General features: G+C 42.3%; 1 protein-coding gene across 1 annotated transcript; it reads right to left on the minus strand.

Moving 5' to 3' along the window:
* Positions 1-103: 103 nt before the first annotated feature.
* On the minus strand, positions 104-10,288 carry ginm1 (glycoprotein integral membrane 1). Its single transcript, XM_006626244.3, has 8 exons — positions 10,167-10,288; positions 9,100-9,159; positions 7,898-7,997; positions 6,577-6,719; positions 5,838-5,997; positions 4,906-5,132; positions 4,136-4,299; positions 104-1,562 (listed from the first exon to the last, which is right to left on the minus strand). The coding sequence occupies exons 1-8, from the start codon at positions 10,254-10,256 to the stop codon at positions 1,454-1,456; spliced, it is 1,053 nt and encodes a 350-aa protein (XP_006626307.3). The 5' UTR covers positions 10,257-10,288; the 3' UTR covers positions 104-1,453.
* Between the last annotated feature and the right edge of the window lie 2,659 nt (positions 10,289-12,947).

Consider the following 12,947-nt stretch of genomic DNA (forward strand, 5'->3'; position numbering starts at 1 on the left):
TACGTGGTAGTTTCATTGTTTGAAATGCAAAAACAAGTGTTGCAGTTCCACTTCAACAACGATGTGTGTACTAAAGGTAAATGTACGCTGCTGAGATAATCTGGACGGTTTCAGTAAGAAGTTTATTTCATTGAGTACGCGTTCAACATGACGTCATGAAGGAAGGGGGAAGGTTTGATGGAAAATCGGGAGTAAACCTACACCATGCTTCCATGCTTTTAGCATCGTACATACAAAAGAAAGTAATGGAAAAACAAGAAGGCACAATAAGCAGCAGTAAGTGCATCATATGTTAACTACAGCAATACTGGCACAAGCTGCCCATACTGTATGATGGTGGACGATAATTTATGTTCAGGGAAGCAAACGCTAACAGAATGTGGTTCCCATCGTGGTGTTTCTCAGCATTACAACATGCTGCTCTCATGCCACAAAGCACCTTCAACTCGAGGATCAGTTCTTGATTGTGATGTTAGCAGCTTTAAAATGCATTCATAACTACATACCCTTTGGAAAGACAATTGTACAAAAAAAAACATTTTCATTCACTTGAACGGTCTCGCTGTAGCAGCGGAAATACAAATGCACGTATGGGGAAATTGTCCCAAAACTGCTTTCTTCCATGTGCTACTGTTGCTTTTTTTCCATATACCGCTATTTAATGCTTAACACTGTAGCACTGTCGTTTTTGTGTATTAGACATCAACAGACATATATATGGTACCAGACCTTTATGATTACTTTTTATCAAGGAGTTTCAAAATACACTGTGCAGAAAAAGTCAGCAATAAAGGACCCGTGAGCCCAAACATTTAGGAAATCAAGCTAAAAATCAGTTGTGGTTATATTGTGAGTGAACTAACTCGAGACATCTTATTGCGTTATCCACGTTGCTTTTGTGAACACATACTTTAACATTTTGTTTTGCTTGCTTAGTTTGAACAGTTTTAACTATTCTCTGATCTTGTTAAATACTCAAAAGCTTTTACAGCCTTCTGTGGTTAACTAAAATGATTACACAAAAGTGTGCAGGGTCCATCATAATGAGTTTCTGTGCAAAGGACAGCATTTCTAATTAATCTGTTCAAGACTGAGTGCAATGCAGGAGACTATACACACACTGATGGACCACCAAGCAGTAGAAATGTACAGTCTCGCTAAAGATGTTTTGTTTCAAGGTCTTTTCTCACCAGATGTAGCGTGGCATGGAGGTACATTCAAAGTGTTAAATTAATATTAAAAATTTCTAGTTTGGACTCGGGTGATCACTGTCACATAAAAATTCTGAATGACTAGATTTTGAAAATAAAATTCAGGGAGAAAGAAAACACATCACTCAATCATTTATGAAAGGGCTGTGTAGAGTGAAGGATTGTCTGTTTCACTGCTGAAGCAAACCATCCAGCTCCGTTGACCGAGTCTGAAATGTAGTACAGCAACGAGCAAGTGCGGCTCATGGATTCTTCAGCTCTTCTGGTGTTTTCGTCTCCTCCATGTGTTCCAAAAGGGAATGTTTTTCCTCTTCTGGCATCAGTGTGACGGGATCAAGTCTGAAAATCCCCCTTAAAGAGAGGAAAGATTGCAGTAAGTCAGGAGTTTTAGAATTGCCAATTATGTGAAACTATGACCTTGGTGACTGCACAGGGGAAAGAGAGGAAGACGTCTCTCTTTTTGAACAATCACGGCCCCGTGGCAGAGGTTTAGCACCAGATAGAGGAGAGACATGCGTCTACAGTAAGTCCTAAGTCCACTTCCACAGGAAAAAAAAAGTGCATTCTCAAAGGAATTGTGGTTCATTCAGCTTTCAATACTAAGGAAAAGTAAACCTACACTACTGTTAACAACTTTGACATTTCGGTAACACGTTTTTCCAAGTATAATTTCAACGTGTACTCGACGGGCTGCTCCGAGCCTCTGCAGAACCCCAGTCACGGTGAGGTGGTTAGTGACGTGACCCGGCTCAGGCTCGGTCAGCGCCGAGCTCAACCGGCGATCAGGCCACCGCCTTTAACAGCTGAGCCACGCTGGAGGCAGTTTACGTGCTTGAACTGCAGTCAGTGCAAGTCTTGTTCCTTTTAGTACACATGAAATATACAAATTCCATGAGCAAAGATATAACACTGCAGTAACGCTGACGGGCATGTCATTGTGGATCACAGTCCAATGGGTCAGTCTTTGGATATAGAAGGATACATTTATGAATGTTAAACTAAACTGGGATTATGATGCCTTGAGTTGTCATGCGCAGTATGTTTCTGAAATGTATTAGCTGGTTTAATTGCCATTTTTACATGCCTTTATAGCAGAATTATTATTTCCATGTTTGTAATCACAAAAGCAATTACATCTTGGTCAATGACTATTACTTCATTTTAATACCTGGAAAGACCTTTAGCACTCTTCTGAGTTCACAAATGCTTCCATGAATAATGTGCACTCTCTGCCCTCCAGCCACACCGGGAAGCATTGAAGGGTTACATCTTGTTCTCCTTCATAAACTTCCTGACATGCTCTAAGTGTTTCAGTACATTTTCACTGTTCCAGTCTATTTTGGCCCTACAGAGTTTGTACAATTAAATCGGTTATACCAACTAATGTTACAGCACTAGGTTTCCTTCGGCAATAACCTGCTGCATTAGAGTACTCTATCCATCCGTTCTTTTTGTCAGCGATTCTTCCAATTCAGGATGGGAGGGGAGGCCAGAGTCTCTCCATGCAGACAGACACAGTCACACTCACGCCAGGGCTGATTTTCTCTGAAACCCATTAACCCACCAGCATGCCTCTGGACCATGTGAGGAAATCGGACACCCATGCGAACACGGGGTGAACATACAAACTCCACACGGATAGCCTCCCCGGACCGGAACTGAACCCAGCAGCAATGCTCACCCCTGTGCCAGTCGCCAGAGTACTTTACCAACTAAATCATATGGCAAGCGGGGACTAAAAATTGGCCCTGACATTTACAACGTTGGCCCAGATCCAGGCTGTAAACTCTTTAGTAAATGCGGTTTCACCCCATGTTTTCAGCAAATAAGACACTTTTAACAAACAAGTGAAAGACTACTCTTGTACGTATATTTAGCAACTTTAAACCAATGAATAATCAAACCAAAAATCTTATGCATTCCTGAGATGACACAAATGCAGGATATTATAGAATATCGTCTTGATGAATACTATTTCTTTGTAGCAGCCCGATATGGATGGTACATAAAAAACAAAGACAGCTCCCTTGAACTAGGAAGAGCAAAGTAATTTGACTATTCTGAATTTCAACTGTACTCTTCGAGATAATCCTAGGTCTAGCAGTTAGATGCCTTATGTACATTCTTATTCACACCCCTCTCTCAGGAAAAGCACAGGACAGCAGATGTCTCAGTACAACAGACAACCCCACACAACATAGAGAGTACATTACAGAACAGTGGACAGTAAATAGTGAAGTACAAGTTACAGTTGTATCATCTGTCCGCTCAGAGCTAGGTACAGTGGCAAAATTGCCGGCGACTCCATGACTGTGAGACAAATCCATTATCTGTACACATTCAGCGGTGTAGCCAGAGTCTTCCGCTGCTACCCTTCAACTTTCTTGACACCCCAATTGTGCTTTTTGACCCGATTTGTACTCGTGTTATCAGGAGATCGTGCAGGACATCTAACAGCTGAGTCGCCTTAGCCGAAGGGCAGGAGGAAAAGGCCCATGACCGCAGCAACCTCAGTACTGTAGGAGCACGCAACTGACTGGTCCAGTGAGGAGGAACTAGGGGCAGCTTGTCCAGTCAGGGAGCATTGTAAATTTCACGAACGAAGTATTTTATATAAAGAGCTTTGACAAAGTGAAGTGTTTTGACCCAAACTGTATTTAATTTGTTCCCCATGAACCAATGTGTCCTGCCTGTTTGGCCAAACATTGGGCCTTCTGGCATAAACGAGAGCTGCCTGGTTACCAGCCATACGGGAGACCGATTTCTGTCTCCAACCAAGCCAAAGAAATCAACGGGAATTGTATTTCCTTCTCAATACGCTTTAGCAGTCTGCAGGGCCAGATGGTGAGATTTCTAGTCTGGGAAGGGTTTTAGGGAGCAGGCGAGAGGCTGCTGGGACCGGCCGCTGCCCCGTGCATACTCACTTGTGCTCACAGGACGGGAAGAGGAAATCGAGGATCTTGACGATCACAGCCGACCCCACCACTCCCACCACCACAACCCACATCACCAGGAAGAACAGCGGGAGGGATTCGCTCCAGAAATGGCGAAGTCTGTCTCTCAGCTTCTCCACCCACTGGCACATGGCCTTAAATGAGAGGACATTTTTTTTTGCCAACATGCACGGAAAAACAAGCTGTTAACTGAAAATTAAGACTCCTGCATAATTCCTATTACATCCGCTACCAAATATACAAATCAGATCTGCTGAAAGATACATGTACAGCATTTAACGTCAATTTTATACCATTACATCTCCTTTAACAAACTGGACCAATAGTTTGACTCTTCTAATCACCTCCAGTAGAGTTTTCTTCGGTAAAAAGACATCTGTACAACATAAATGGTCATCATGTCATTGTTTCTTGTTCAGTGATGAGGGGAAATAATCATACACTGTAATAGCCAGTAATATCAAAAAACACAGCAGAAAAGGTTGGTGAGTTTTCCTGGATGCATAGAGCTTTATGTACAGAGATACTGTCTAAATCCTAAAAGAAGGAATCTCCTATTAAGAAGAAGAAGAAACCTTATTTTATATAGTGCTTTTAAAAGGAGCATCTTAACAGAGTTTTACAGCAGGTGTGAAATACAGTACAAATTCAGAAACCGCAGGTCATTACTCAAGAAGATGCGGACTGGGTTTAACTGGCTGACCATCCAGTCTGCTCTAGAGCCGTGTCAAACCTCTTACGTTGTAAGAAGACAGCGATTCCGATCGCAGGGGGGTCTCAGGGAGTAACTTGTCAGGGAGCCCCTCTTCCTCGGCTGTAGTTTCCTCATCGTAGACGGAGCCGGCGTCCATGCGGAGAGGGGTTTCGGGCAGCTTGCCCGGGGCGGCCGTCTCCTCCACTGTGGTCTCGGCCTGTTTTAAAGGATAGTGGCTGGTGGTCTGGAGAGGGTCACGGTCGACCGCCGAAACTGGAAAAAAAAAACAAAAGGAAGAGCAAACCAAGACACTTGAAAATTGTTCTTGGCAGGGGCTTTTCAAGAAGGCCTCTTGGGGAGGAACCCAATATTAACAAAAGTAAAACTCTGATTGTAACAAAAAATCTATGTGTTATTTATACAGCATTAGAAGCTCAACAGCATGTTAATGAATCCAAAGATAAAAGCTGTGTTAGTGTAGGCCTACAAACCGACTACCGGACCTGGGCAGAAATCTTGGGCAGAGCGGTGGCTCTGTGGCTAAGGATCTGTGCCTGTTGCTGGAAAGTTGCTGGTTCATATCTCATAGCCAGCAGAGGAATCCCTGAGCAAGGCCCTTCACCCCAGCTGCTCCAGGAGTGCCGTATAAATGGCTGACCCTGCGCTCTGATCCCCAGCTTCTCTTCCTGTCTGTGTGTCTCATGGAGAGCAAGCTGGGGTCTGCAAAAGGACAAATTCCTAATGCAAGATATTGTATATGGCCAATAAAGTGATCTTATCTCCCTTTGTGCCCACAAACCTCCAAGGGATCCTTGAGTCACACTTTCAAACACTCTGACCTAAAACCCTTCCGAGTTCTTTCACTTTGTTTTTCCTGCTTGTTTTCCATCTACGTCTCGGCGAGGCTAAATGCTCTGATGTTCGAGTCGGAACCCAGGAGCTAAATATTTGGTGCCCCCAAGGAAATCTTGTTTCTACCTTCTTCTGGGAAGCTGGGATCTGTGACGACGATGTCGTTGTCTCTCGGAATGCTGAACAGCATGCTTTCCATCATAGGGAAGGAATAGGACGATTGCTTCAGTCTCTGAAAGTTTTTGTTCATCAATATATTCACCTCATACATGTTTGGCTGTTGTACCTAAAAAAGAAACAATGTAATCAGTGGGCACAAAATTTCTCTAGGCCAGGTATATTTTGGAATTAGACACAATATAATAGTGAACAATGTAATAAATAAAAAGAATATGAGTAAATAACATTGCAATAATATAGAAAGTGATAATACAAATCAAGCAAATACCCTCAAATGTTCCACAACATGACATTCTGCCTTGGCATTCCCTTTCGAGAGGGCTGGAGAAAGGAAATTTGGAGTGGTTGCCCCTTGTCACCAGTACTATTTATGTCCTCCCACGCTCTTCACGAAAGTAAACCAACTAACATAAAAGGCTGTCACTCCTGGCTTGGCGGTGGATGATTGGCTTTTTACAGACCCACAGACAAATGGAAAGACGTTTTACTCACTCCTCTCACCCCATTTCATGAATGCAAAAGATCATTTGCTTGCATCCCGGAAGCCGTTTTCACTTCTGATCGGGGGGAAAAAAAGGGCCTGGCGTGCGGTTTGGTTTGGAGGACGAGCGTGGCTCCCTGCACACGCAGAGCTTTCAAGGGATCTGCCACGGCTCATCCTTCCGAGTTGCGGAACAGAAATTACCTGTCTCCCTTCCACCTCAATCACTTCTTCATTGAAGACAAGGAGCTCCACCACGGGATCGCTCTCCAGAGGCCACTGGCGCACTAACACGCGTACCACAGCCATCACGTAGACACCAGAGCTGCTCCGATTGCCATTTTCCACTGGAACCAAAGCAGACAAAGACATGTTCACACATCAGCACCAGCGGATATTTTCCTGCGGAGCCACGAGACTCACTGTCGGCTCACAGGGAGGGAAGACAGCGTTTGAATTTCATTTTACTGCAAGATCTAACACACCAGCTATCTCGGCATGTTCCTTCAAATAAAAAAAAAACACTTTCTCAATTGATAACACGTTACGCTTTTCATTTTCAGGATTACTTCAGCGACGGCACAGATCAAGCACACATTGAGGAACCTAATCTTCTATTCTTGTATCAGAAAAAAAAGACTTTTCTGTCCATGATGAATGTGTTTTTCCAACACTTGTATCAGTAACACATACTGTGAATTCTGAAAAGAACTCATTCAGAATAATTAATGCCAACTACGAATCGGTTATGGCTTAATTAGATTCAGTCTATTCTATTGGAAATCACAAAATGAGACTGTACTTCTCTCACAGATCCTATAGTCAGCTCCTGTGTTACAACTCCTGGTTATTGTGCAGTGCTGCACTGTTCCAGTCCTATTTTACTGCACATGTACATTTCTATGTATATTGCTTTCTGCGTTAGTTTACTATACTTTATAAACTATTCTTCTGTGGTACCCACTGTCCAACTCATTATTCTTTATAATTCTGAACAGAGTATATTTACGTACTGCACCTTATGAAACATTGTTTCTTTGAGCCAGGTGGGGGGAAAAAATAAAAATACTTTAAATGCATTATTTCAAAGACAATGATCCTATGACCCAGAATCTTCTTACCAGTGACAAAAGAAAGAAGGGGGATTAGTCAGCAGAGGAGATACAGAAAAGGAAAATAGTGTCATTTTCAAAGTATTTTCATTTATCTCAGTTCAGAACTAAACATAATTGGAAAACAAGCTTTGCTGAAGAATTTATTCACACATCTAGAAAACACTTTGAACAATAAGTCATCTCACAGAAAGAGGTCAAATAAAACATAATTGACATAAACGTGATTACCTTCAGCTGGAGAACACAATATTGCAGACCGAACCAACCAAGTAGAATAAAATATGAATGAATTCTTCAGACTGGTATAAGAGAAAATAAGCTAAACATTATTTTACAGACTTGTGATGAAAGAGGTCTTTTCATCATTAAATGCATGAATAAAGATTCACATTAGATTGCCTAGTACTCACAAAGCAACGCCTGGCAGCTCAGTCTTGTGACCCCTGACAGTCTGACAGGAACGTCATTCACGTAGAACTGATCTCCAACGACTGAGATGTTAAAGTTAATCTAAAAGCAAATACATGACAGTTGTGTTGCCTTCAGCCACAAAATCCGATGTCATATAGTGACTTAATCTGATAGAAAAGGAGCTGTTTTACTAAAAGGGTACCCCCAGAAATGAAATATTTTCTACACAATACTACAGGTGAACAACACAACCCCTGTAAAATTGGATATTAAGAACCAAAGTGGTTTGTTAGGAGAGAACTGACTGACATCAGACACACGGGGCTGTTAGTCATCATATTCAGTCAGCGTACTACCACCAAACCAAAGAGTCCCTCTTGCAAATATAACGAATTTGCGTTTATGTCAACAAGTCCCAAGTATGAGAAATAACAAAGAAGAAGAGAATACTTCCAGCAATTACTACACAAGAAAGATTTATGAGGGGCACATTCAGCCAGATGTCATTTAAACAATCTCCGAATTAGAATGAGAATGAATTATATTTCTTCATGGCCCCTGCTTCCAGAACTGGGTACTGGTGAGGTAGGCAGAATGTCATGAGGTGTAAAAGGTGTAAGATCATGTTGCAAAATGTAACGGCCAAAAAAAACACCTTTTGTGTCTACTTTCAGGGAGGGTCTGAAGGCAGAAATCTGAAATCCGTTTGAGAAGAAAGCAGCAAAAGATCCCTGGCTTCACTGGAACAGAGATGAGGAATGAGGAACGGATTCCTTTACAGAAAAATAACTCCCTCTATCACAACAGACATTGTGAGTGAACTCCCACCCTTTCCTCAAATATACTTAGGAGACAATGCAGTCTCTCTCTCTTAAAGGGCAAATGAAGGCAACCAGAGAATGCAGATTCTGCTCAGCATTCATGTTTCTGTCTTGACAGAGGGCGTTTTCTGCTATCCCACACAAAATGGCTATGTATCTGGTTTGTCTCCTATTCTGTTTTGCAAAACCTTTGCTCCTAAAGAGCGCAGAGTTGTTTAACAGAAATTCTAACCGACAGATAAACATTACATTAGTGTAAACCTGAGCGCAATCAATTCGAAGAGAAGAGGAAAAGAGTATGTTAAAAAAAGACTCTTAAAGAGATTTCAATTTGCAGTGGAAAGACAAAAGTTACAAGTCTCACTGTAAAATCACCATACCTGCAAGTCCTTTGTCTCCTGTGTGTCACCCACTGTTGTCACATTGATCGATATATTCTCCTACAAATTCAAGAGAAACAAGAGAAAAACACGAACTTGAACATAATGCCACTCGATTTAAGAGGATTCATGAGATTCTGCTATTTAAAAGTTTCTCCTTCCCAATTTCAACTCTTTGTGCCAATTATCATGCTATCCCACAACAGACGCCAAACATCCAAGACACTCATCTGAAACACAAATGTGAGTCTCAGTAGTCAGTACTTTTCGGCCCAAAAGTTAATTTGGTACATCGAAAAAAACACTGATGACTCAGCCCTCGGTCATACCAACAAGGAGGAAAGACGTGCTGACTTTTACGCAGGTGAAGTAAATATTTTGTTTTTAAAAGAGGAGGAGCAAAGAAACAAAAAATCTTGAATTCAAAAACATATCGCAAAAAAACGTAAAATACAACGATGGGATCTAAGCGAAATGTGTTCATAACAGTCTGACACTGTCACAACTTCTGGGGTTAACTTGAGTGTTTATCTGTCGGTAGGATATGGTCATCCCGGTCGTCAGCAGTGTGAAATTGGCCGTTAAACCTCCTTTTCCCCCTCTTGTTTTTTTTGTCAAAACGGAGGCAGGAGGCATCAGCACGGTAAACACGCGAACCCAGGGGGTGGGAATCCGCCCGCCTCCTTGAAAGGTGGGAGGCATCCACACTGTGACAAATGACAGACCTCAAAATGAACTGTGACACCCGCAGACACATGGGTGCGCTAATTCCGATTATTGACAAGGAAGCTCCCGAGTTTCCGTCACCGTCGACGCATCTTTTAATTACGGCCCGGATTCACCGCTGGCTGACAACGGCGAGAAATTAAAATAACGTCGTCCCAAGTTTGCTCGGCTCATGTGATCAGCTGGAAATCTCAGTATTGAGCAATACGGGGCAAGCCAGGCTTCGCAAATATCGTACTTCCAAAGCACCGAGAGCCCCTCTTGAAAACGTCCCAGACGACGAACTAGCAGGACGTTTTCACGCCGCCGAGAAGACGCCGGAGACAGCCGACGCTCCTCACCTTGTCCAGCTGCCTCGGTGCCGCATCTGTCAAGAGCACCAGCAGGAACAGCATACTGTATCCCCCGAGCAGCGCCCGCATCCTCTCCATCTTGACTGTTGTGAGCTTCTCACATCCTGAGTGAAGCATCCTGGGTATAAAAGGAAATAAATTCCAGTCGTTAAAGACACAGCGACGGCATTTTCATCGCCTTTTCTACACCTGCTGTGCCGTGGTCTAAATGGTGCTCATTAACTGTGCTCGACACCTTCAGCAGTGTCCTGTTTCGTGCAAGACCATGCACGTCTCCAGTTAATAGTCTCCAATCGCTCTGGTTTCCTTTTAGACTGTTCTCTGTTATAGCTTAACATGGTTATACTTAATAGCAGCGTGGGGCAAACGTGGCAAAATCTGCATATTTTCATTTACACACGCCAGTGAACAGTTTCAATATTTGCGCCAATTAAAACACATAGAAAATCCAGAAACGTGAGTCTATTTTCTCAGTGTTTTATGTCTAAAAAATTATCGATGTTCTAAGGTCAGTTTTCACAATAATATCACAAGTCCAAACTAAGCCAATGTGAATTTTGGCCAGGACGTCGGGGTAACAACCCCTACTCTTTTCACCCTGGGACTTGTAATGACCGCAGACGCAGGACCTGAGTTTTACATCTCATCCGAAGGGTGGGGCCTTTTTATGGTATAGTAAATATTGCCAGCAGCCATATCACCCTGCAACTCACAACTGGCAGCCCACTGGAGCCCAGCAGGTGTGAGCCTGGTCAGTACCTGGATGGGAGACCTCCTGGGAAAAACTAAGGCTGCTGCTGGAAGAGGTGTTAGTGGGGCAGTAGGGGGCGCTCACCCTGCAGTCCATGTGGGTCCTAATGCCCCAGTATAGTGACGGGGACACTATACTGTAAACAGGCGCCGTCCTTCGGATGAGACGTAAAACTCATCCTGACTCTCTGTGGTCATTAAAAATCCCAGGACATTTCTCGAAAAGAGTAGGGGTATAACCCTGGTGTCCTGGCCAAAATTCCCATTGGCACTTACCAATCATGGCCTCCTAATAATCCCCCTCTATGAATTGGTTTCATTACTCTGCTCTCCTCCCCACTGATAGCTGATGTGTGGTGAGCGTTCTGGCGCACTATGGCTGCTGTCGCATCATCTAGGTGTATAATGCACATTGGTGGTGGTGGAGGCTGTAAAGCACTTTAAGTGGGGTGTCCAGAAAAGCGCTATATATGTGTAAGCAATTATTATAGTGTCCCCGTCACTATACTGGGGCATTAGGACCCACACAGACACCTGTTCAAGCAGCAACCTTCGCTTTCCCAGGAGTCTCCCATCCAGGTACTGACCAGGCTCACACCTGCTGAGCTCAAGTGGGCTCGGCAGAGTACCAGGACAGAGTAAAATAGTAGTATTTGTGAACTGCTAAATTGTTTAAGAACATACACTATAAACAAGAAGAGGGTGTTTGCCCTGTCTAGCTTATTTGTACCTAAGTGGTCTAAGGATCTCATCCAGCTGACTCTTGAAAGAATTACAGAACATTATCAAATTCAACCGTAAGGTGAGGTATGTTTTTCAAAACTCCCACAACCGTTTGTGTGAAAAATGGTTCTAGTCCTCAGTTTTAAATGTACTTTCCTATAGTTTCCCCTTGTATCTTCCGATTTGTGCTTGATTTCTGATTCTGGAGTGTTCACGTGATTAATTAGGTCGATAGTGAGATATCTGAATACTTGAATGAGATACTCTTGTACCCCTCTCTGTTTGGGATCATCCTGGAGTGGGACATTCCTTTGAGCTGTGAATATATCGGGCCTCCCTTCTCTCAACTGAGTTCAGAACATCAATATATTTTGTAACTCAATAATATGTCTTAGCAGTCCATCACATAGTTTTAACATACATTTGTTGTATAATATATTGTGCCTTTTCTACTGCTTCCCCACATCATATAAAACAAAATTATATGTCAACATAAACCCCTAATTCTTTCACATTGTTCTTTGTCTACATTAAATGTCATCTGACAGGTTCTTTAAAAAATTTATTTGCAGTTTCTACAGCGTTTATTGATATTGATATGTTATTCCTATGGAATCCTCACTAATTACATCACCCCAGTTAGAGCACTGAGCTCTTACCTGTTTATTTTTTCTATCCATTAACCAGCTTTGACATCCAAAGACTTAAATTGACCTGAATGCCTCCTGTGATTAAAAAAAACATCTTTTATGAGGGACTTAATCAACAGTTTGGTGAAAATCTAAACATATCACATTCTCTGTGTGAATCAATTACTGCTGTTGCTCGTTCAAGAGCTCTAACCCGTACACAAATAAAGATCTACTGTGCCTTTTCTAAAACCCATATTGTTTATCCCCCAGAAGTCCACCTCTCCAGTTCAGATGATCTTGTAGTTTAGTGCCGATTATTGTTTCTATTAACTCGCCTTTAATAGAAAGAAGACGTAGTGGTCTGTAATTATTTGGTACATGTTTTAATGGATTTTTACCATACACAAAAAGACAGCAGTCAGAAGTGCAGGATCATTATTCCAGACGAGAAAACACAAATGGTGCACAATGCAAAATTGTTTTATTGCTTTATTTTAAAGACGATGTGTCATGAAAATAGCTATATTGACTATTACTCCAACTACTTCAAATTCCATTTGTGCAAGTCAATTTTATTAACGATTACCGCTTTAAAACATGCACTGAAGTGATTAATAAACATTTAAAAGTCCCATAAAGAGAAGTTTAACTTTTAGTGTATATA

Source organism: Lepisosteus oculatus, chromosome 2 (assembly GCF_040954835.1).
Source record: "Lepisosteus oculatus isolate fLepOcu1 chromosome 2, fLepOcu1.hap2, whole genome shotgun sequence".
Classification (NCBI taxonomy): domain Eukaryota; kingdom Metazoa; phylum Chordata; class Actinopteri; order Semionotiformes; family Lepisosteidae; genus Lepisosteus; species Lepisosteus oculatus.